The 22,822-nt window shown below is 47.3% G+C and overlaps 1 protein-coding gene across 5 annotated transcripts in view; it reads left to right on the top strand.

Moving 5' to 3' along the window:
• The window catches only part of usp2a (ubiquitin specific peptidase 2a), a 32,984-nt gene extending 10,899 nt beyond the window's left edge, over positions 1–22,085 (top strand). For 4 of the 5 annotated variants that reach the window (XM_088618852.1, XM_088618849.1, XM_088618850.1 and 1 more), the window contains 11 exons: positions 14,789–14,839; positions 15,669–15,792; positions 15,917–16,028; positions 16,364–16,474; positions 16,956–17,020; positions 17,270–17,373; positions 17,624–17,704; positions 18,133–18,211; positions 18,557–18,664; positions 18,790–18,910; positions 19,256–22,085. In XM_088618852.1, coding sequence (XP_088474978.1) covers positions 14,789–14,839; positions 15,669–15,792; positions 15,917–16,028; positions 16,364–16,474; positions 16,956–17,020; positions 17,270–17,373; positions 17,624–17,704; positions 18,133–18,211; positions 18,557–18,664; positions 18,790–18,910; positions 19,256–19,340 — 1,041 coding nt within the window. In that variant the 3' untranslated portion in view covers positions 19,341–22,085. Of the gene's footprint in view, positions 1–7,184; positions 7,897–14,788; positions 14,840–15,668; positions 15,793–15,916; positions 16,029–16,363; positions 16,475–16,955; positions 17,021–17,269; positions 17,374–17,623; positions 17,705–18,132; positions 18,212–18,556; positions 18,665–18,789; positions 18,911–19,255 lie in introns of those variants that run through there. The other variant, XM_088618853.1, reaches the window with a different exon arrangement.
• The last annotated feature ends 737 nt before the right edge of the window (positions 22,086–22,822 follow it).

The raw sequence follows: 22,822 nt of genomic DNA, 5'->3' as shown, positions 1-22,822 counted from the left end.
GCTCCTGTGAGTGGAATGACTGACAGTGGGGCTGATGCAGGAACACAGCTCTGACAGGAAAGCTCGACGTGATTCAAGGGCTCAACCCAAATTCCTTGAGAGAGTTTAGAGGAAAATGCGTGAATCCTGTGATCTTGGCCTTTTCCAAACAGCACTGATTTCATCATGCCTCTGTCCGCTGCTTAGGGTGCCTCCTTTAAAACAGAGATACATATTTGGTTAATTATGTACCCCCTTGGCTGCCACTGTGTGAAATTATGCAGTTTTCTCTGGGAACAAAGTGGTTGTGGGTAGCTTTACAAGGCTTTTTCATGGTTGCTGGCTCTGTGGATACAAGGACAGTAGTATTATCCAACAGTATCCACAGAGAAAGGGGTTCTTCAGTCAGTCAATGCCATGAAATAAGCACTGTGATCAGTCCCAGTGTTTCTACTATAGCCTGTCTCTGAGAACAGGTGGTGATTCTTTACACAAAGTGTGAAATGAGCTGTCGAGCTCTGTTATTGAAGGCAGAACCCATGTTTCCTTCAAAAAACAGGTGAATGTGATCCTGAGATCTTTCAGGTACTAACTACTAAACTGACTAGATAGGCTGAGTGACCTACCATTTGTAACTTTTCTGATGTTCTTATGCATATCTAGATCCAGGTGTTAAATAATTAAACTGATCAGCAGCAGGATCAAAATAATATTTTGCTGATGTATTGTAGTGATACAGTGGTCTGCAAAAGGCTGTGTGTTGAGTAGGTCTTCTATGTTTTGGTTTTTCAGTGTTCTAAAAGATATAGGGATCTGCAGTTGATTTTAAGAAATTCCCCAGAGGCTTTAGGCTCAGAGTTTGCTCCTTGGATGGTCATTTCATTTCATCTGAAAATCTCCTTTGCAGAGAACTGCAGCAGGAGAATGACTTTTTGTAGGAGAGGGATGTATCATAGATGCCAAAGTGGAGGGTGACTTCTGATGACTGTGACTGAAAAGGTATGCCCCCCCCATGCCTCCCTCGTTTCCAGTGGCATGCCGTCAGATACCCATCAGCACTCTGGTGACTGCAGTGAGGTCGCATGACAGCTGTCCCATTCTTGGGTCTCGTGAACATTCTTGGGTGACACAGAACAGCGAGGAATTTTACAGTTGACTGAATTTCCATTCCTTTTTCCTGCTCTTGTTCTGTCCCGCTGGTGTGTCTCTGGATATGGCACTTCCATGTTTCTGATCCAGCCGGCAGAGTGTCTTTGCTGCCGGAGCAGATGTGGAGCACTGGCTTGGCACAGGAATCACGTGGGGCTCTAGGGCTGCTGATCAGGCCTGTGACAGGACAGATCGTGTTTTTCCAATGAAAGTGACCGTATTCAAGAACAGCCATAACAATGATCATGCTACATGTACATGGAGTTTCTGTGCAGGTGCAGGCTGTATATGTTTTATTATAATAATAATTGCTAACACTTATATAGCGCTTTTCTGGACACTCCACTCAAAGCGCTTTACAGGTAATGGGGACTCTCCTCCACCACCACCAATGTGCAGCCCCACCTGGATGATGTGACAGCAGCCATAGTGAGCCAGAACGCTCCCCACACACCAGCTCTCAGTGGGGAGGAGAGCAGAGTGATGAAGCCAATTCATAGATGGGGATTATTAGGAGGCCATGATTGGTAAGGGCCAATGAGAAATTTTGGCCAGGATGCCGGGGTTACACCCCTACTCTTTTCGAGAAACACCCTGGGATTTTTAATGACCACAGAGAGTCAGGACCTCGGTTTTATGTCTCATCCGACGGACGGCACCTGTTTACAGTCTAGTGTCCCCGTCACTATACTGGGGCATTAGGACCCACATAGAGCGCAGGGTGAGCGCCCCCTGCTGGCCCCACTAACACCTCTTCCAGCAGCAACCTTAGTTTTTCCCAGGAGGTCTCCCATCCAGGTACTGGCCAGGCTCACACCTGCTGAGCTTCAGTGGGTTGCCAGTTGTGAGTTGCAGGGTGATATGGCTGCTGCATATTGCATATGTGAAACTGATCAGGCTGGTTCTTCTGGTGTGTGCTTTAGATGTACCTCATGCTTGCTCAGCTGACTTCTGGGATAGGAATGCAGGCAGGTGCTGGCACTTCAGCCGGCCTCCCTCACACTGCAGGCTGGTTGTGAGTGCCCTGGTGAAGGGTCCTGGACACCCCCAGGCTGGTGTAGTGGGGTGGGGGCCAGTGGACAGGCCCGAACTGGAGGTGCAGCTGTTAAATGAGAGAGAAGCCTCTGGCAGTCTGTGTATTGTGCCCGTGAACTCCGTGTTTCATTTCTCTAATCTGGTGGTGGAGATGGTAATGGCCATGGTAATTACTAACTGCGCTGTGAAAATCTGCTAGGCCAATGTCCTGTGTCATTCAAAAGTGTTCTTTTCATTACTGATAGTCTTATAATCCACAGAATCATAGTGATGATAATGTTGGTTGCCAAGAGGATTATTACCTACAGTACAGTTTCATTGCACTACAGTTTCCAAATTTGCCTTGTTCTATACAGATGCTTTTAGTCTTCGGTAAACAAAGTGGCCAGTTTTGTTGAATTGATTACTAATGCCCTCAGCTCACAAAGTTGTGCTGTGTCCCAGCCTGGCTTGACTAATGAAGGGGCTCAGCTCTCTTCCAGCTGTCACCCAGTCCTCACCTGGTCCTCACCTGAAGAGAATCAGAAAGCCAACCAGGTGATAAAAGGGGAATTACTACAGGCTGAGCTAAAGCAGTGTTGTGGCTGTGCTGTCATATCTGCCTGTGCTGTTGGGCTGCACTATTAGTGATACATTTTTAGTTTTCCCGTGGTTTCACCAAGCTTGTGCCACCTGTGAGGGTTTGTTTTGCTGGGGTCTGGATTTATACATGCTTTTACCAGAAAGCAGAACATCTCTATTACCCTCTTCCACGTCCAGAAGACAGCCTCTCTAAAAGGCTGCTCTGTGTTTCTCGCACAGACGAGTGAGTGGGAAGATTTGATTCAAGATGTGTGACACAGTGACATCTGGGAACCAGTTTAGTTCTGTGAGTGTTTTTAGTCAGAATCAAGGGCACCTCTGGGGCACTTTGTTCCAGTTCTGGACACATTGAGACTGTGTGAAGGTAGTTGTGACATTGTAGACATAAGTTGGGACACTTTTGCAATAAAATACTGTAGTAATATTTTAACTTTGTGAACAAGAACAGTAGGAATAGCTGCTGCACTTATTTTTTAGTGATTCTCTTCTAAGGTTATCAAGCACGTGTTCATTGTAGAAGTTAGTTAAGTGATTTGAAGCAGATGCTGCGACTCTGTTGTGCAGATTGTATTGTATACTCTGTTGTGGCACTGTGACTGTTTAATTTCAAGGCAGTGTTGTCCACATTCTCTCAGCTGGCTCTGCCTCTGCTGTGCTAGTGCTCCTCGCGCCTGCCTCACCTTTGGAGGTAACCTGCCTGCTGGGCTGTTTGTTGTGTACACAGGCTCCAGCAGTGACAAGGCCACTGGGCACAGGCGGGTCCCTTCCCAGCCTGCCTGGCACGCATACTTAGCTAATGGTGGCTTCATCCTATAAACCGTTTCTACACCACAGTGAAAGAGGAACAATCTACACTACAGCATAGGGAAATCATGGTAAAAGCATGGTAGGAATAGAAATATCTGTTGTCTGTGGTAAGTTACAATGGGTTTCCTAGACAATTGTGACCACTTTCTTAAAAATTAATTTCTGCAGGACAATTATGAAACTAAGTGCTACAGGTTAGTCATCAAATAGGTTATGACCACATTGCTTTCTGGGCCTTCTATAATATGGTAGATAAATGTGTCATTAACCTTTTGTAGGTAACATGCATCTCAACCCGTGCTGTTCATTGTGCTATGTGTGTGTGGGACCCTGGGTTTCTTTGGTTCAGGAAACAAACACTTTCGTTAATGCACAGAGATCGGTATTTTAAACTGTGATGTTTCATGGCCATTTTCCATGCAGGGTCACTAGTCTTTCCGAAATCCCAGTCTGCAGGAGTGCAGTGTGTGCAAGGTAATCTGTCCTCTTCATCTACAGTGTCAGCATTCCTTCTCGCTGCTCACAAGACTGAAAGAATCTCTGCCCCCAGATTGCCTATGTGATAGCAGAGGATCAGATGGCTTCTGATCAGATGGCTAGGAATGTCAAGATCGTGCCTCTCCTCACCTCATGTCACACCTGCCTGCAGCACATGTGAGGGAGAAGAGGCGGAGGCAGGAGGTGTGGCCCATGTGGGCGTGGAATTCCATTGTTCCAGTGTTCCTCATGCTCCTTACGTTTTTCCTCTCCATGCCAAAGTACTTACTGTCTCAGCTGAGGCAGGAGCAGTTAGCTAAAAAAGGCAAACCACTAAGTTCACAGAAAAAACAATCACTGGGAGCAAGTCCAGCAGAAGGGGGGAAGACCTTGCAGTACACAGGAAAGGAAATATGCACTTACCACTTAAAATACACCACATTTTCCCAAAAGGTTCATCAGGAAATGCATAAAATGTGAAATCAAATACAGGTGCAATGAATTATGTTTAAAAGTGAACAGTACAACAATTTGGATGCCAGTTATTTAATATTTTGCATTTTGTCCACTATGAGTATTTTACAAAGTATGTATTTAATATCACAAGAAATCCTTGGAAACATGTCAGTAATTACCCAAAGGGGTGCTCTTACATGTGTTACTTGCCATTATCAGGCTAAGATCGAGGATTCACACCTCTATCCAAAATTCACGTTGGTTGTTCCTGATCTCTCTGGCAGGTGAGGTGTGAAGGAGTGACAGTGAAGCAGACAAGTGCAGGTAGTTTCAGCCGTTGATTTGTCCTCCAAGTACATCACCAGCTAGGAGTGTTAATGGCTATGAATAGCCAGCAGGGATGTTGCATGGTTGCAGAATACGTACACGAAATACAGCATAGCCCTGTGGCATCACCACCTCACTTTCCTAATAAATGGGTACACATGTATATGTGTGCTGATAATTATTAACCATATAAATGGTACTTATTAACTGTTATAAAACAGTTAATAAGTACCACCAGGTCTTATGTTGCTTTTGAATAAAACCAGATTTAAGTAAGTGTGCTTCTGATCATCATGGACGTTTGATGGACTGCTCGGTTCAGATTGGCATGGCTTTATGTGTACATAGCCTCAGGATGTGTCATTTACATTCACCCCTTTATGCTCACTGGTGGCCCTCTATGAGCTCTTCCTGGGAGTTATGTTATGTGCTCCTCTTCCTCAGGCAGTATCTGCCAGGGTCACTCTTGCCAGATTACCAGGCCACGTGCTCAGAGGCAGATGGACGTGTTCATGTTGAGTGCTTGGGAAGTGAAGAAGGTGGATTTGTGTAGCAGATGGGTGCATGATTATTGCAGCCCTGGTAGATAGGAGCTCAGCTGTTGGGCAGAACACTGCAGAAATTCGAACTGTGTGTAAAACAAACGTCAGCTGCTATTGTGCAATATCTGTAGCTGAATGAGGTGCGTGCAGTGGGCACACCTGGCATAGAACTCCTGTTTGGAGCTGAAGACAGCAAATTCCTTATCTGGTCTCTTGTCGGGTTCTTATCACTCTGCTGACAAGGCTGCCTCTGTCAGAGTGCGATTCTCTGCTGATGTAGGTGAGCATGCATTCATCGTGCTGTGTGGTGCTTGCAGTGCGTGTGACTGCAAAGAGCTGTGGGATCTCTGACCCGCCTGTTAATGCCCTCATCATTTCACATTTTCTGCATTTTCTTCCAAGACTCATCTGCACGCAATTACTTTGCTGACTTGCACACCGCTGGTTGTAGAAGTGTTAATACTAGCAGGCTTAGTAGTACTATGTGGAGTAGCATTCTAACGAATCACCAGCTCCAGCTGTGGTAGAACATGTATTAGTTGTAACATCTGTACGTATAAAGGTAGTAGCAGCACTATTAGAAATGGCAGCTTATTGGAAAAAATAAGTGCAGTATCAAAACTGGTTACATACCTGTCTGGTAGCAGTAATACAATTAACAGTGGTAGCACAGCATTGACCCTTGCACCGCTGACACCTATGGAGTTTAACCCCCTGTGATTTACTAGTTGCTGAGTCGTGCCTGTCATACACACTGACAGACATTAAAGGTCAAACCAGAGGACAAGAGTGTGCCCTTTGTTAATACACTGCCTTCTCTGCTTGTGTGGTTAGCTTGGAAGTTTCCTGCCTGGGAAAACCTGAACTAAACTGTCTCACTGCTGGTTTCTTCACTGGGGCCACCTTACTGTTTGTCTTTAAGAGATAACATGGATGATCCATGAGTGGGGCTATCTTTGGAATGGACAGGGGATCTGGGAACGTGAGGAAGTGGGAAGCCAGCCTGGCCCTGCCAGAGCCACAGTATCTCAGTGGATTGTCCACGGTCTTTTCTCTCCTTTCAGCTCACGCCGGCCGTTTGTTCCACAGAGCACCGCGGCCTGCGCACACCGGCAAGGCCACCTCATTAGGATTGTATGATCTGTACACGCCACCACTCGGCACTGGGCAGAGGAAGAGATTCTCAGTTACGGGGCATGTTGCTTAAGCTGACATACAAACAAGCAAGGCGTCCTGCTTCGCCACCAGGCTGTGGCTGCTGACTGGGCCTTCCAAGACAGAGGGAGGGGTACCAGCGAGTCACTCTGGGGTCAGGAGTGGCCGGGGAGGGGGCACAGAGTGCCCTGTAAATCATGGGGCATCCCAGGCCATTAGTGTTTGGATCAGGGACTATTCATCCGAGCAAAGACACTCACAGAGCAGTGACAGGCCCTCTCAACTGCTGTCTCCCCTAATAAAATCGGAGGGCAGACCTGCTCTGCTGCCTTGGTGATTAACAACGTTTTGGCCTTGATCCTTGTTCGCAGTTTACATAGAAGAATGATGAGTAATGAGAGCAATTTCTATCTGAGCCTACAATTGTCAGCCAGGGTGTGCTTATCAGCAGCCTCGCTTCTTGTTATGCAAGAACCTCGGCGACTTTTCATTTCTGGTGCGCTTGCGTGGTTCCACTTCAGGCAGGAGCCCGAGAGCACCGCTCCTCTGAGCCTCCAGCCTGGAGAAAGCCCGTCCTGCTGTGCGTGACGCCCGTGGGGCGGGAGGCGGGTGTGACGTGGGCAGCCGCAGCCGGAGGGGGCGGGGTGTGGAGTAGTAGGGACGGCAGAGGCTCGACCTCTCGGTTCATTCAAGACCAATGGAACAGCGCGCCGGGCCGGCTGTCGGATACCGCTCTTCCCTTCTAAGGAGCCTTATATAAGAAACGTGGAAACAGCGCAGGAGTGGGGGAGAAGGAACCACGTATTTTAATGCCTTTGAACAATTATCATTTTTCACCGTGGCTGATTATTTTGTAATATATTAGTATATTTATATTTCTCTTTATTCGAAAAACCAATTACGCGAGCCGGAATTCCTTTAGGGTACATTGGAGACCTGAAGGATTTCAGCAGAAAACCGGAGTTTATTCCGTCTCCTGCGATGATTCGTGATTGCACTGCGTTCATGAACGCCTAACGCCTGTGGTGCACGGGTCTACACCACCTTGGTGGGGGATCTCGAAGAGATAAACTGGTATTTAAATATAAGGTTCAGTGCGGATCGGACAAGCCCTCTCCCTGCGAGTGTTTAATACATACAAGAAAACGGTATCGACAGCCTCTGTGTAAAGCCATACGCTTTCCTTTTTAAACCAGAAGATAAGTTAAAAACCTGGGTTTGCGGTATCATGCCCACCATACGGCAGTCGTATACGGTCACAGTTCCCGAGGAGCCGCCGGCGAGCGCCTTTCCTTTCCTGAAGCAGGAGATTCGGCGGAAGAGCTCTGCCGTGTCGGGGTCGGTGCTGGTGTCGGCCTTCGTGGGGCTGCTGATCAACCAAGCCAAGGTAAGGGCTTCGCCGGGTCGCTGGCCGCGCAGGTCCAGCTGTGTGCGCTGAGCTCCCTTGTCAGTGTCACCCTCAGCCGCCAGCTGAGACGTGTCTGTGCAGTTTAATGCTTTGTCGTCGTATCACGACTCTGCTGCACAAGTCCGGCTGCAGTGCCGGCTGAAAAGTGCAGCCCTTTCTAAATATTTTTAATGGAATTGAATTTTTAATTTAATTAAATCATTAAAGAGGCACCCCAGGCGCGGAATTAATATACTGTGATTTACACTAACGATGCTGTCTTTTAAAGATACAAAGACTGACAGCTTACAGCAGGCGACTCGGTTTAGTTATGTATACACACGATATGTAGAAGTAAATTGCATTGCAGATTATAGCATAGACCGTCACCCCAAACACTGGGTTTCTTTCACGGATTTGCAATCGCTTCTTGTGATCTGCGTAGAATGGAGAATTAAGTGCCAAAGCGATGATGGTTTCCGTATTCAAAATGATCTAGACTGGAGTCTCGTAGATTCTATGGGAGCTCCCCCCGTGTCGCGTTTCCTGCGTGACCTCCCTGGCATGTGTAGTAGTGATTCTTGAATGTAACGTACTGTAAGGTCTGCTGTAAAATTTCTTAAGGAATACATATACTGTATGCGTGATGTAACCGCTGTTGGATTCGGTGAGTGAATTTGTCTTTCCGCAGGAGAGGGGTGGGTGGTAAATTGCTGGGGCAGTGTTGCAGCCCAAACCCAAGTGAGTCAGGTGCCGCTCGTTCGGGTCGCGACCCCAATTACGTCACAAAGCAGTCGTTTCAGAGCGCTCGCGCTGTGCTGTCCTTCACCGCGAGCGAGAGGACCGTATCCACCCCCCCCCCACGGCGCGTGGCGTGGCGGCACACGGAGAAGCCTTTCATGTCTTCACAGAAACGCGGGCACAGTGATTTCCTCCTCTCCTGTATGCAGATTACAGACCTCCTTAATGTGATTACTTCTTTAAAGTACGCAAGTATTCGGGAGTTCAGAGAAGGCATGGACTGTGTTCCTCTTGACCTTTGGGCAATTGCACGGGTCTGTCTGTTGCCGTCTTTATATCATTGTCGTTATTACAGTAATCAAAACTTTAATCATAAAAAACGGTTGCAAACGACGAGCCCGTTTGGTAATTTGAACGATCCTTTCACTGTGCAGTCCAGATGATCGTGGTGTAAGTGCACGGGGACCCATGGTCTCTCCTGACCCAGCTGGACTGCACGTCAGATCCGGTCCTGTGCTTTCAGGGCCTGCTGTGTGTGTCTGTGCTGTCTGCCTGCCTCACGGATCTGGATTGTTTCTTTTTTCAGCCATGTCAGGGTTTAGCTGGATCAGAGAGAAACCAGGAAACGTATGGCGTCAAAGCCATCAGTGGAACCACTGTGTCTGTCCTCTAATGCCCCTAGTACTGATTTGAGCCATGCTAGATATTAGTGGAAAACTATTAATCACAGAAACAAAGACCTTTTGATTACTTTAATTTCTGAAATTATTCTCAACGGAGTGTATAGAGTACAAAGAAAAAAACACCATTTTGATTCAGTCAGTCCCACAGAGATTATACCCTCTTCTCTCTGTCACACCCCAGGAGAAGCCTATGCAGCCCTCTGGCAGGGAGAAGATTAGAGAGCTGTTGGTGTAACTTCTCCGAATGCAAACCCCAGTCTGCTCTCCTCTGGCTCTGCTCTTTCTCCCTGCAATCCCCTCCCCCACAGCAGCAGCGGCTCCGTCTCAGAGCTGTTTGCCAGCACACGGAGGTCAGCACAGAGAGTTCTCACTCCCACACTTGGGCTCGGTCTTTAGCCGGCTAATGATTACTGCGTTCCTCTGAGCAAGGTGAAGCTAACCCCTCACTGTCTGGGAAGGCTGCAGCACCACTCCATCAGTCCACAGCGGGATGTTTGTCCTAATAACCCGTGACCCAAGCACATAGCACCGTTCCCACCTTGTAGCCTCATCCCATCAGATCTCAGAATCTAACCGGGGCTGGGACCAGTCAGTTCACTACTGGGATGGGAGAACCCTGTGGAACTCCCAGGTTTAAGTAATGCTGGCGGACCAGTGGGGGCACTCTTTCCTCTGGACCAGAAGTTCCAAACAATGCGGCACTGTGGTGACTGAGGACACTGTGCTGTTGGGGATGCTATCCCCTGGGTGAAGCGTCAAACCAACCAAACCAAACAGTTTCTCACTCCTTCTCCAGACATGCGGTGCAGCGGGACTCCTGTGTGTCTTCCACAGTGGCCACAGGGCATCATGGTGCTGTGGAGGTTGGTGTTGCTAACTCCGTTTCAAATGTCAGCATTGTGGGTAGTGTCCTTATTATTACTTGATTTTAATTTGATTTCTTAGGTTTTCAAACTACTTGCAAATAGTGGAAATGGTAGTATTATTTCTGAAGTATTTGTAACTTTCATCAGGCACTGCAGCAAGTAGAAAAACATGTCTCCTCTGGGATCGCCTGCTGTTCCTGAACGGTCTTTCCACTGTTCTCTTATTTCCCAAGTGAACTACTTATTTTATTAACTGGGCCAATTTAGGTCTCCCAGTTCTGAACAAGACTTCCAGCTGTTCCTCAGAAAGAAGGTGACTGAAGTGTTGGGTCTTCTGGTCTTCCCATATGGCTGTCCCTGCCACATTACCTTGTTTTGTCTGTCAGATCCAGGTGGCAGCATTTCCTTGTTATACAACCGGGATTAGTCTTCCACTCTTCTCTATTGGGGACACCGCTGCAGTGTGACCCACTTCTGCACCTCTGAGAGAGAGGGGAGGGGCAGGGGGGATTAGAGTACATCAAATCCCCTGCACTTGCTCAATCTGAACCACTGAGTTGATGTATTAGATGGTTCTGGAGTACAATGACAGCTATGCTGTACCAGCATGTGACACTCACAGCTCTCTGCGTCTAATAAACTCCTCGTTTTTTCACGGTATTGTGATCATTTTAATTTTATTCTTCCTCGTCTTGGAGTGACGCTGTGGCACCAATGTAATCTGGTTTTCTGGAAAGAGGGGGATAAGACCCTTTCATGTTGTGTTGGGATAGCTCAGGGGTATCGGTTCAGTAAGAAGCACCACTTGATTGGAAACACACGCTGGCTTCACGGTGCTGAGACTGGAACAGACCACTCAATGTTGTATGTATTTATTAATTTATTTGGCTAATGCTTTCATCCAAATTCACTTACAGTTGTACTAATGGGCAATTGGAAGAAGTTGTAGTGAAGTGCCAGGCTCAAGATTACAAGATAAGATCACATTATTAGCCATATACAATTTCTTGCATTGGGGATTTCTTTTAGCATACCTCAACTTGCTCTCCAGGAGACACACGGACAGGGAGAGAAGCTTGTGGTCGGAGCGTAGGGTCAGCCATTTATACCCTGGGGGTTGAACTGGCAACCTTCCAGCCACAGGCGCAGAGCCACTGCTCTGTACCCAGTGCCCCATTTGACTGTTCCACCACACTGCAGTTTAAAGGTGGATCACAGTTGACACGAAGGGGAAGATCAGTGCGGTGCGGTGCAGTTTGGAACAGCAGTGAGATATGACCAGCAGTTCATATCGAACCAGCTGTGCAACACGACCCCAAGGATACAGGCAGAAACTACAGGCAAGTGAACATGGAGCTGAGACGAGGGGCATATCCTTGAACGTATGGTTCTGGGGGGGGGTCTGCAATGAGTTTCCATGCCACATTGTCGAAGTTGACACTCTGGCTTCTTTCGAGAAGTGACTGGAGAAGATCCTCAAATCGACCTGCTATTAATAACCAAATAAGGCTGGACTGAATGGCTTCCTCTCGCATGTAACTATTCACAAGATCGTCCCGGAGTATTCGCCACATGAATACAGTACTGAAACCCTCTGATAGAGGGACTAAAGGTTGTTTTCTGTTGGCATCAAATTAATCACTTGCGGAGGATTACTTATTGTATGAAAACATTGAAAGATTTAGCTTGACCTCTGATATACTACAAGTGGTGAAAGTGCGTAGTTGTCAGGGTTTGATGTCGTGTCTGATCTCTCTCCACACAGCTGAATGGACTAGTTACTGTTTATTTCATAGTCGTACGTCATCTTAGCTTTTAAACTATTGCCTATTTTTTTTCCCTTTTCTCAGTTTTGTCAGAGAAAACGAAATTAGCCATGTCACCTTGTTCGGTGTACGCAGACCACCAGTGGTGTATTATTATTTAACTTTAATATTTTTCTCAAAAGCAAGCTGTTGTCAGAACTGACAATAACTCATCCTCTATTTCTTTTAACACCCAGTATGCAGTATCTTTTTACCTAAGCAGTCCGAGCAAGTTCTTCCTTTGAAGCATGTACACAAGAGGAGCTGACCGGGGCTCTGAGTGATGTAGTGCAGGTGTGTGAGGGCTGCTAGCCTGTTGTGTCTGTGATCCTTTGGGTCCATCTACCCATCCAGCACAGCGCAGGACTGGAATGGGCTGCTCCTTGAGAGTGTCCTGTGCATTGGGTAACCTGTTAGGAATGGCAGCCAGTTATAAACTTGTGAAAGACAACTGCTAGGAAATGTGTAGCTATTCTGCTGTTACACTTTAATCTCATTTGGTTTTGTCTCAGTTCATGGTTGCCATGTTGGTGTCATTCGTGCTCAGTGACTTGATACTTGGGAAGCATTTTAATGTTTGAGTGCTCTTGGGATACCATGGAGCAAAGAAGAGTTTTCATGGGATTGCCAGTGAAATGCAGCGGAGTGCAGAAATGCAGACAGTACACCTGGGTGAGAAGGACTGGGATGTGGGGAAGTTGGAAGCCAGAGGACATGCCCCAGCTTCTGTGCCTGTGCAGATCAACAGCACTCCCCAGGGGCTCCTGCAACAGCGTGGCTCTGACAGTCAATCTGCACTCCAGCGGAGAGTATGTGCCTGTGCCTGCAGTCTCTTATAGTTTTCTCTAGTAATGGTAAAGAATATATTACTCCTCTTTTTCCTGGTTTCCCAGTTTGCATTAAGCTTTACCATACCTCCAGACTCCAGACCAGTGCAGTACATTATCACAACTTCATCATATTTTACGGTAGTTCACTAGGGAACCTCAGGCTGTCTCCCTGCTGCCCTGGTCCCCCGGCCCAGATAGCTAGCTTGTCACACGGCCACGTGCTGCTGTTGCTACATGTGTGCCTGTAAAAATAGCGACCTGTGAAGAGAGCGGTGGGGAGCGGTGGGGTGTCAGGACAACTGGCAGAGTCATCATTCTGGCTCCAGTGACGTCTGCAAGGCCAGTGTGGGGAGTAGCTGGCATGACAGGGTGCTATTTTGAGCATCTGCTTATCCCCCATCTCCCCTCCACCTCTGCTGCTATTCTGCACTAACGTCAAGTGCAGAGAAGATGCCGGAGGGCCCGCATTCGTCTTGCACAAGCGGTCACCCCGCTGTGCTTCCTGGAGGGTCTCGAGCAGCGCAACAGGTCCGCTCCTCGCAGTCTCGATATAATACAACCTGCGCAAGCAATCCAAGCACACAGAATACCCCCAGAGCCTTTGTCAGCCTGAGAATAAACAGGCTGTTCCTTTATTCCTGAATAATGCAGTTTGAGTAACCCAACCCCTGCACAGTAAAATAGAGCAGCTTTGATGGGATTACGAACGTGTGGCAGTTCTCTTACTTTTTCAGCAGTTGATGGAAAGGTGCGCATGCTCTGTTGTAAACATCCATGCCTGCACGTTCAGGGAGCTGTGTCAGAGCTCAGTCCAAGTAGGATGATGTCTGTATTCAGCACAAGGGGTCTGAGTTGCCTGGCTTCTGGCTGCCAGAGTCAATAATACCACTGTTCATTGGGTCAAGGAATTTGCAGGATTTTAATTTTTCTCATAATCCCCAGTTAATTAAACTTTTCTTTCCCGGGTGGGAAGGGGGCAGATGTCTAGTGTTTATATAATAATGAAATGCCAGTGCCATTCCAAGATGCTCACATAACCAACACTGTGGGGTTAGAACATAAACACGAGAGGGGGGCCTTTCAGGCCATCTAGTCTGTCTTGCAGGTAATTGATTCCAGGATCTTCTCTTGCTGGTTCTTGAAAGAAGCCAGGTTATCGGCTTCAACAGCAAGGCTGGGCAGCTTGTTCCACACTCCCACAACTTGTGAGTGTCTCCTATTCTCAGTTATAAATGCCCTTTCACATACTTCCTACATTGTCTGAAGTAGTACGTAGGATGGACTTTGTCAGTGACTTTGAAGTTTTTGAATAGTTGTATCGGGTTCCCTTTTGTAGTCTTCTGTGATCAAGACTAAGAAGGTTCAGTTCCTACAGCCAGTTAGAAAGTGAGCCCTCAAATGTAACTGGTTGCTCTTCTCTGGACTGATTAGAGTTTATCTTTGCATGTAATATTCTGCAGTTGTCTACATTACACAAATCTGCCGGTTCCTGCCTAGTCTTTAATTCCACCTACTGCCTTTCGTAGTGTTTGCTGATCCAGTGCAGCAAGGGGTCTTCCTGTGGGTAGAGGCAGGACTGCTCACATCCCAATTCAGTGTTTCCACCAGCAGACATTCATCTGGCTTTGAAACATTTAAAATATGAAAGGAAAAATGTATGTGGCTGAAGAGACACAAGGAAAATGAAGCCAATTAAAAAGTTGTTTCCTCAGGTGTTGACCATAAAAGGCTCATTTCTCAGGCCAGAGGTGTCAAAAGTATATCGGTCTGTTTCTGGTTTGACGTCTGTTGGCAGAGACAGTGCTGCCTGTGTCTTCCAGGAATACCATCCTTCTTGAACTGGTCTGTTCCTACTACAGGGGCAAAGTGCCAGCAAACTCCTGCTTGTTCTGGCACTGCCTTATCACACGTACATGCTGTCTGTGTCCTGTCAGTGCTGATTGTCCTGTTTCTCATTTAACTTGCAGAACTCAAAGAGTGCTCAGGGCCTCGTGGGACTGCGGAACCTGGGAAACACAGTGAGTATGCGGGGTAGGCGCAAGAAAGGGTGCAGCATGGTCACAATACAGCCATGTCTCTGCTGGGTGATGTGGCACCTGTGCAAATAGGACAACATAGGCACAGCAGGGGTGCTTAGACTTCCACTGGGATTACTGGGGCACTGGGATTTCTGGTTGACTGAACCAGTAAGATCACTAGGATAGTGGGATCAGTGGGAAATTTCTACGTCCTACAGCATGGGTGAAGGTCAGTCCCTGTTTCACGGGACCAAGCAGAGCAATCAGCCTGGTACCTGACATCTCACATGGCGGGTGTCCTCTCTAGGGCCTCCGTTCCTTGAACACATCTTGTGAAACTCCAGTGTTGTTTTCACAAGCTTCCAGGGTGGAGAGCAGGCCACACTTCCTCTCCACATGACAAAGTGACCAATGAAACGGGCAGCCCTGAAGATTGACTTCCCTTTGTGTTTTTGGATGCTTATATATACAACTGGAAAAGTCCAAGAACTATCGCAGATAAACCGCAACCTCTGCAAAACTAGTTTTCAGAGAGTAGCAGCTGCTACATGTTATTATAACCCAAACTTTCCTATGACTCTGCATTTTGTGCGGCTGTTTTTTGTCAATGATTCTGCTTGGATTATATACCATGGCAACTACCTGTTTCAGCAAACAGCTGGTACATAGTTGGGTTCTGGGTAAGAGGGTGGGGGTTAGAGGAGAAGTGTATTTTTATTCGTTGTTGATCAGAGGATCTGTACCCAGCCAGCGTGCCTGTGCAGACTAGGGGGTGAAACAATAAGATGTGTGTATGATGTAACCCCTCCCTCTTTCTCTCTTTCATCAGTGTTTCATGAACTCCATTCTCCAGTGTCTCAGTAACACTCAACAGCTTCGCGACTACTGTCTGCACAACTCTCACCGCCGGGACCTCAACAACAACAGCCGTACCAACACCGCGCTGATGGAAGGTGAAATAGGCACACAGGCCTCCTTCACCCTTGTAGATATGAGCAAATCAGTTGTGCGTAACACAGTGTGCCTGGTCTCTGGAGAGAGAGATCTAAAAGGTGTTTATTCCGTCTCCACCTGCAGAATTTGCCAAGCTTATCCAGACACTGTGGACATCAACAAGCAGCGAGGCAGTCAGCCCCTCGGAATTCAAGACCCAGATTCAGAAATACGCTCCCAGATTTGTTGGCTACAAGTGAGTTCCTTCTTCTCTTGGCCTGTCTGTAAATTCTGTAATATCTCTGCAGGAGCAGATAACGGGCCTTACTGGTCTAATTGTAGCCCATCTAATCAGTCCTATTACTGTGTTTATGAAACAGGTTCTTTGTTTGACCTCGTGATTGCTTAACTAAGGAGATTTCTGTATAAAATAACTTATCAGAAAAGGTCTGGAATATTGGATTATTAACTAATCCTAGTGGGAAGGATTTGAGTGAAAAAACAGATCATCCCAGCATTCTCCTTTCTGTGGCATCCTGTACGGTAGGTGCGCTGGGTCACTTATAGTCGGTTTCTGTCCATGTGTTCCAGCCAGCAGGATGCTCAGGAGTTTCTCCGGTTCCTGCTTGATGGGCTGCACAATGAGGTGAACAGAGTGACGGTCCGGCCCCGGGCCACCATGGAGGATCTGGACCATCTACCGTGAGTATGAGGTCTCGCAGACACAGACCTCTCTTAAATGTGTCAGGTGTGGATTTTGCCTACATAGTAAATTATGAGGCTTGGAAAGAGAGAGAGAGAGAGTGACATGCATACTGCTTACACAACATCATTCCCAGCTCCTGATTGACTTCAGAGCTCTTGAGTGCCAGTGCTGAGTGACCAGGCCCTGTCTTGGCAGTACCTGAGATCTGGCCTGATCAGGCCTCCAATTGTTCCAGTTGTTGACGCTGGAGTAAACTGCTCATCCACTCTTTGTTGGACTGTCAAGAGTCCCAAAGATTGTCACTGAACCACAATCGGTGGACACAGCTGTGCTCTGTGTGTAGGCATAGGTGTTCTGAATAGTATCCTATAATTCCCCTGCTGCCGGGGTGTGAATTGTTAGCAGTGAACCCCAGCTCAGGGTGGTGTTCCAGTCTGTCGGAGCTCAGTGTATGAACATGTTTTTTCTCTTAAGCAGAGATGACGAGAAAGGGAAAAGAATGTGGAATAAATACCTGGAGAGGGAAGATAGTAGAATAGTGGGTAAGTACATGCTTTCATTGTTTTTTTATTTTGTTTAGAAGAGGAGTTAATATATATATATATATGTGTTTGTGCACAGATTTTACTGTTAACTTCAAAATCATAGTTGGCAATCGTACCTGTCTGGCATGTTAAATGAGAAGACAGTCATTCTAGTCGTGTGAAAGTGTGAAATGGTTCGCTCTGGGCCATATTTCGGGCACGCAGCTCTCCGCAGTGACAGAGCCTGGCCTGTGTGTTTCTGTGCAGATCTGTTTGTGGGCCAGCTGAAGAGCTCTTTGACCTGCAGTGACTGTGGCTACTGCTCCACCGTGTTCGACCCCTTCTGGGACTTATCCCTGCCCATTGCCAAGGTCAGTCTCGTTTTACTTTGCCCCAACCCCTCTTGACACAGGACAGTTTCCACCTCTGACCCCTCCCACAGCTGCAGCACCTTCTCCAGATTTCCAAGCCCATTCTGCTGCTATCACTGTCCTTACTATACACATTGTAGCTGATGCATGTAGCTGAAACACCCTGTCCTGCATAGAGGGTATACATAGTAACGTGTGTTGTGAAGCTTTCAGTCTTTGTGTAACAACAGTCCTGTGCTCATCTACACAGAAAGGTTATGGGGAGGTGAGCCTGATGGACTGCATGAGACTGTTCACCAAGGAGGACGTCCTGGATGGAGATGAGAAGCCAGTGAGTATCGACTCCAAACTGTGTCGAAGAGTCATGCGGGCCTGGCCCTAAAGAGCTGCAGGGCTGTGGTGTACATGAAGCTTTGTCTTTATTGATAGAGACTTGTGGGCCCTGAACAGGTTCCTGGCCTAGAACAGCAGAGTCACTCACTGTTTAAGATGGTGTCATAATTCTGCTCTGCCAGAGAGCTAGCACAGCCTCTGATGCACAGTCATGGAGAACACGCAGGAGAATGAGCAGGCTGGTGCACACAGCAGATCTGATGCTGCATTGTGCAGGCAGATAGACATACATGCGCATGGCAGAAATGTTTGGTAGTGGCGATGTTTTGCAAGACTAGTACTTTGTAAAACCAGATTGCCTGGCACTATCATTCCTCCCAGCTCTGTGGGGGGCTTTGTGAGTCACTTCTTATTTTTCTTTTGCAGACGTGTTACAGGTGTAAAGCCAGAAGGAAGTGCACAAAAAAGTTCACCATTCAGAAATTCCCAAAGATCTTGGTGCTTCGTATCCTTTGTCTTGAGTTGTGGGAGTCTTTACAGAAAGGGTGGGGGGTGTGTGAAACAAGCTACCTGGCCACGTTGTTGATGCTGATACTCTTCACTTACTTCAAGAAAGGCTGGATGAGATCCTAAGATCCGTTGGCTGCTAACTACCATGTATTTGTGGCTAGACAAGCCAAACAGACTACTCTCGGTTGTCTGTGGCTGTTAACTGTAAGTTTATGCAACGTGGAATTAAGTCTCTTGAAACAGTTCCAGCTCTTCTAAGCGTTGAGATGGTAGTCTGTAATCACCATGCAGTAGAGGAATCCCTGTGCAGTCAAGATCCTTGACTGAACCCTCTGCCTAGACCTGAAGCGGTTCTCTGAAGCTCGCGTCAGAACCAGCAAGCTGTCCACATTTGTCAGCTTCCCCCTGAAGGACCTGGACCTCCGAGAATTTGCCTCTGAAAACAGCAGTGAGTACCGGCTCGCGTGCACAGCTGTCGGTCTGTGTGCATGCGGGTGTCTCAGTTTTTGTTCTGAATAGCGATGAAGAGACCGTGCTGCAGTGATAACTCTCTTTCTTCCTCTTTCTTTCTAGTCCATGCAGTCTATAACCTGTATGCAGTCTCCAATCACTCTGGCACCACCATGGGTGGCCACTACACAGCCTACTGTCGCAATCCCTCCACTGGGGAGTGGCACACTTTCAACGACTCCAGGTACCCTCCCACTGCCTGTCTGCAAAGTATCCATTACCTCTCTCGTGCTTTCATGCAGAGTGCCTTGTGACATGCCTGATGGATTAAAGGAAAAGATTGTTGCACAACTGTTGTTCACACCATTTGCAGAATAAGGAGGTGTCTGTAGATGGATAATCCTCTGATTGCCTGCTCTGTGCCTTGTCGGCTCAATTTCCAGTGCTCTCTGACTAGACAGTTATTTTTCTCAGAGGTTTTTTTTTAAGGATTGGTTCTTGAAAGGCAGGTCAGTAGGCTCTCAGTATTTCAGTGTCATGGTTTCAGTGCACGATCAGAATCTCATAGCCTCCCTCTCTTGTCACACAGAGTAACGCCAATGTCCTCCGGCCAAGTCCGCACCAGCGACGCCTACGTGCTGTTCTACGAGCTGTCCACCTCCTCCCGAATGTGATGCCCCAAGGGGGGGCAGGGGAGGGTGAGAAAGGGGAGTTGGGGATGCAGAGATGGAGTGACGCCCTCTTGGACTGCCAAAACAGATGAGGGCATCTTCCACACAGACCAGTCATGGGCACTGAGGGGCAACTTCCACATCCGTCCTGGGGGTCTCTGACAGAGCGACATGAAGAGCAGGCGGCACCCTCACCCCTCTCCGTTTATCTGCTCAGGCTGGGGGTGCCCCCGCCAGGCAATAAAAACCCCAAGGCTCCCACTCAGAGCTCCCACTCTATGCATTGCAACTACAGCTCTCATCTGAACTGCACCTACCTTCTTGCTCAAGACCGCCTTGACTTAAAGGACTCCTTTCGCTTTTGTTTTCTCTCATTGTTTTGTTTTACTTTGCTCTTCCGTCGGCCAGCAGTGCGGCCAGTCCTCTGGGAAGGAGCTGTGGTATGTGAGCTGTCCCCCAGGCCTTCAGCTGGGGTTTTTTGAAAAACTCTCCCAGTGTCTTGCATCCCCCCCCTCCCTGCATCCGGGTCTGTGTGAAGGGCTGGGAGGACAGGGCCTGTCTACTCTGTTCTCACTCAGGTGAAGCCCTGTCTGCTGTACTCTCTCAGTGTGGCTGCTATCGGTTGTTTTAAGTGCTGTGAACTAAAGGGTACTGAAGTGTGAACATTTCGCCTTTGGTTTCCATTGTTTTAATAACATTGTACAACATGGAAGGAATGTTTTAAAAGACTGTGTACATATATTTTATATAATAAGGCAATATACCAATCAATGATGCTGAAACTGGATTATTTCTCTCATTTGTGTGATTTGTGTAGTGTGTGGAAGAGATTTTTAACAGCGCCAGTGGTGCTCACTGCAGGTCTCTCATGTTTACTCTTGTTGTGGGCGGGGGGACGACACCTGTCTTTGTTGCACCTGTGATGTATAAAACTGTTCTGCTGAAGCTCAACACCCCAGCATGGTGAAAGCAGAGGTTCAAGCAGAGGGAGTGACCTTACAGCCTTTCCCTGTGGTCTCCCTGCTGGGGCAGACGGGCCACTTCTGCAACAGGCGTGCACGCTGGGACAGGGCCGTGATGCTCTGTGGAAAACTGCTCCATAAATCCAGGAATCCGCAGCTTTGGATGCTAAACGACATCGCCATTTTTTTCACTTCTTTGCACATTTAGAGAATGTACTGTGGATCTGGATGAGTGGCGCTGATGCTCTGACGCTGTGTGTGTATGTCTGCAGGCTGTCAGTGCCACACATGAAAGCATGATCCTTCCTTGCACTGACAATGGACTCTTTCTGCGTGGCTGTGCCTGGCACCCTGGTTCTCCAGTTGCATCAGTCGATGGCAGCCCAGTAAACATTGTCTCAGCACAAAAGCCTACAGACTCACTTCTGTACACATGCCGTAGATGCCTTTGAAATGACAGCTCTGTGTTCTAAGTCTGTCATACAGCTAGAGTTACCCCGTCCAAATTCATGTCTTCTTTAATTTTATTTATGTAAAAGTCTTTCAGTTTTTTTGTCACTGCAGTCAGATATAATGGCATGCAATCGTGGCAAAATGCTCAAAGAATCAAGTCTCTCAAGGTTTCTGTTGTGCTTTAGAAATCATGAATTAATGTACTGTTCAAAACTGATGGAGCATGCTGGGAATAGTGTGACAGTGCAGGCTGAGGTGCTGGCTCTCTAAACAGACTATGCTGAGAGTGGGGGACTGTAAAGGCTTTCTGATAATGACACTTGCCAGTTTTAATTAAAAGGGTCATCAGTGGCTTTCTACAACGTAGCATGGCAAATCCACTCTCCCTCCATGATACAAATCCAGATGTCTAGCCCAGTTCTGGGGGGATCCCCAATGCCTCGGGCTCTGTTGGGGTCTGTAAGCTGCTAAAATGACTATTGATGAATCAGGTCAGTACTTTTTTAGGTGGAGAAGTCTGGGGACTCTTCATCTGCAATGTAGATATCAAGAAATGGTAGCTCTTCAGGACCAGGGTTGAAGACATCTGACCTAAATATGCACACCCAGTGGGCTCTGGGGAATTAGGAAGGGTAGCATGCTCAGAGTCCAGCACCTGTTTTGTTGCCTTCCTCAACCCTACAATAACCTATATGATGAGGTTTGCACTGTGAAGAAGCTGCCATTGCACAGTCATGCTGTCTCATCAGCTCTGAACCACCTGAAGGTTTACTGCTGTTGGATTCAACTAAGACGATTACTTCCATTTTGCTTTGTCCCTGTTTCACTATATAAAACTATTAAACATCTATCATCCATGTTCCCTTCTTCACTTACCTGCTGATTTACTGCAGTAAACTTTCAGAAAGCTTCTTTCCGTTTTCCTTTATCAAGACAAGGGCAGATGGTTCTGACTGGAGACATGCATGCTGTGCTGAAATGACTCTGCATTCATAGTGCTCCATGCCACACTGACAGATCTGCCTGGGCTGCCATCCTTATGCCATGGGACAAAAATGACTATCTGCCACCTAGGCACCGCTCTTTTCCCTCCCACAGGAGTCTGGGAAGAGTATGACTCCTGTTTTGAATGGCTTCATGGAGCTCTCCACAGCTAGAATGCTTGTGATTGTGGCGGGTGATGTTTTCTGGTCAGGAGGAAGACCAGCTTGAGTGGCTGTTGTTACGGTTATGTCACCTGCAAATATATCCCGAGTGTGTGGTTTGACATGAGTGAGACTGAAAGTGAATAACTATAATTTATTGAGAATGTAAATAAAAGGCAAAAGCACAATCACTGTCTCCTTGTATTTGATGGGTAAAATGTAAAAAACAATACTTGTTAAAGATGTCCTGTATCTGCAGGGTCCTGTCATGGTGCTCTGTGGTAGGCGAGAGGCAAGCTCCCCTCTGACCAAAGCCTGTATGTGCTGAGTGCTGTAAAAGCAAACGCTGTTCCTTCCTACCCAAAAAGAACAGTAAAACAGAAAGAACTGAAAACAGGAGGCACTTCTTTACACACGTGGTTGTAGGAGTGTGAAACCAGCTGCCCGATCATGTGGTTGAAGCGATATCCCAGCTTTTTTTTTCCAGGAACAGCTGGATAAGATCACCTGATCAACTATCAGATAACTTCCAAATGGGCAGGATGGGCAGGGTGTACTCATCTTGGTTTTCTGTGTTCCTGTGTCCTGTGTTGGAGACTCCCAATAGAACTGGAATCGAATCAAAACTGAGCTTCCTCACCGGTGGAGATTAAGCGTTCCTGGTTGATATCAGGAGCATGATTTTAAGTTGCACCATAAAGCACTTCAGTCGCATACACAGATAAAGGTTGATACGCTACATGAGGGGAACATTTAGGATAAAGGAAAAGGCAAGAAGTACATTTTTAATGCCTTAAACCAGTGTTTTCTGTGACCCCTGGTTAGTAATATCCATCCATCCATTTTCTAACCACTTCATCCAATACAGGGTCCTGGGGGAGCTGAGCCTAAACCGGCAAGCAACAGGCGCAAGGCAAGGTACCAC

This window comes from Lepisosteus platostomus, chromosome 25 (assembly GCF_059453375.1).
Source record: "Lepisosteus platostomus isolate fLepPlt1 chromosome 25, fLepPlt1.hap1, whole genome shotgun sequence".
NCBI lineage: Eukaryota > Metazoa > Chordata > Actinopteri > Semionotiformes > Lepisosteidae > Lepisosteus > Lepisosteus platostomus.
This window is presented reverse-complemented; position numbering and strand designations above follow the sequence as displayed.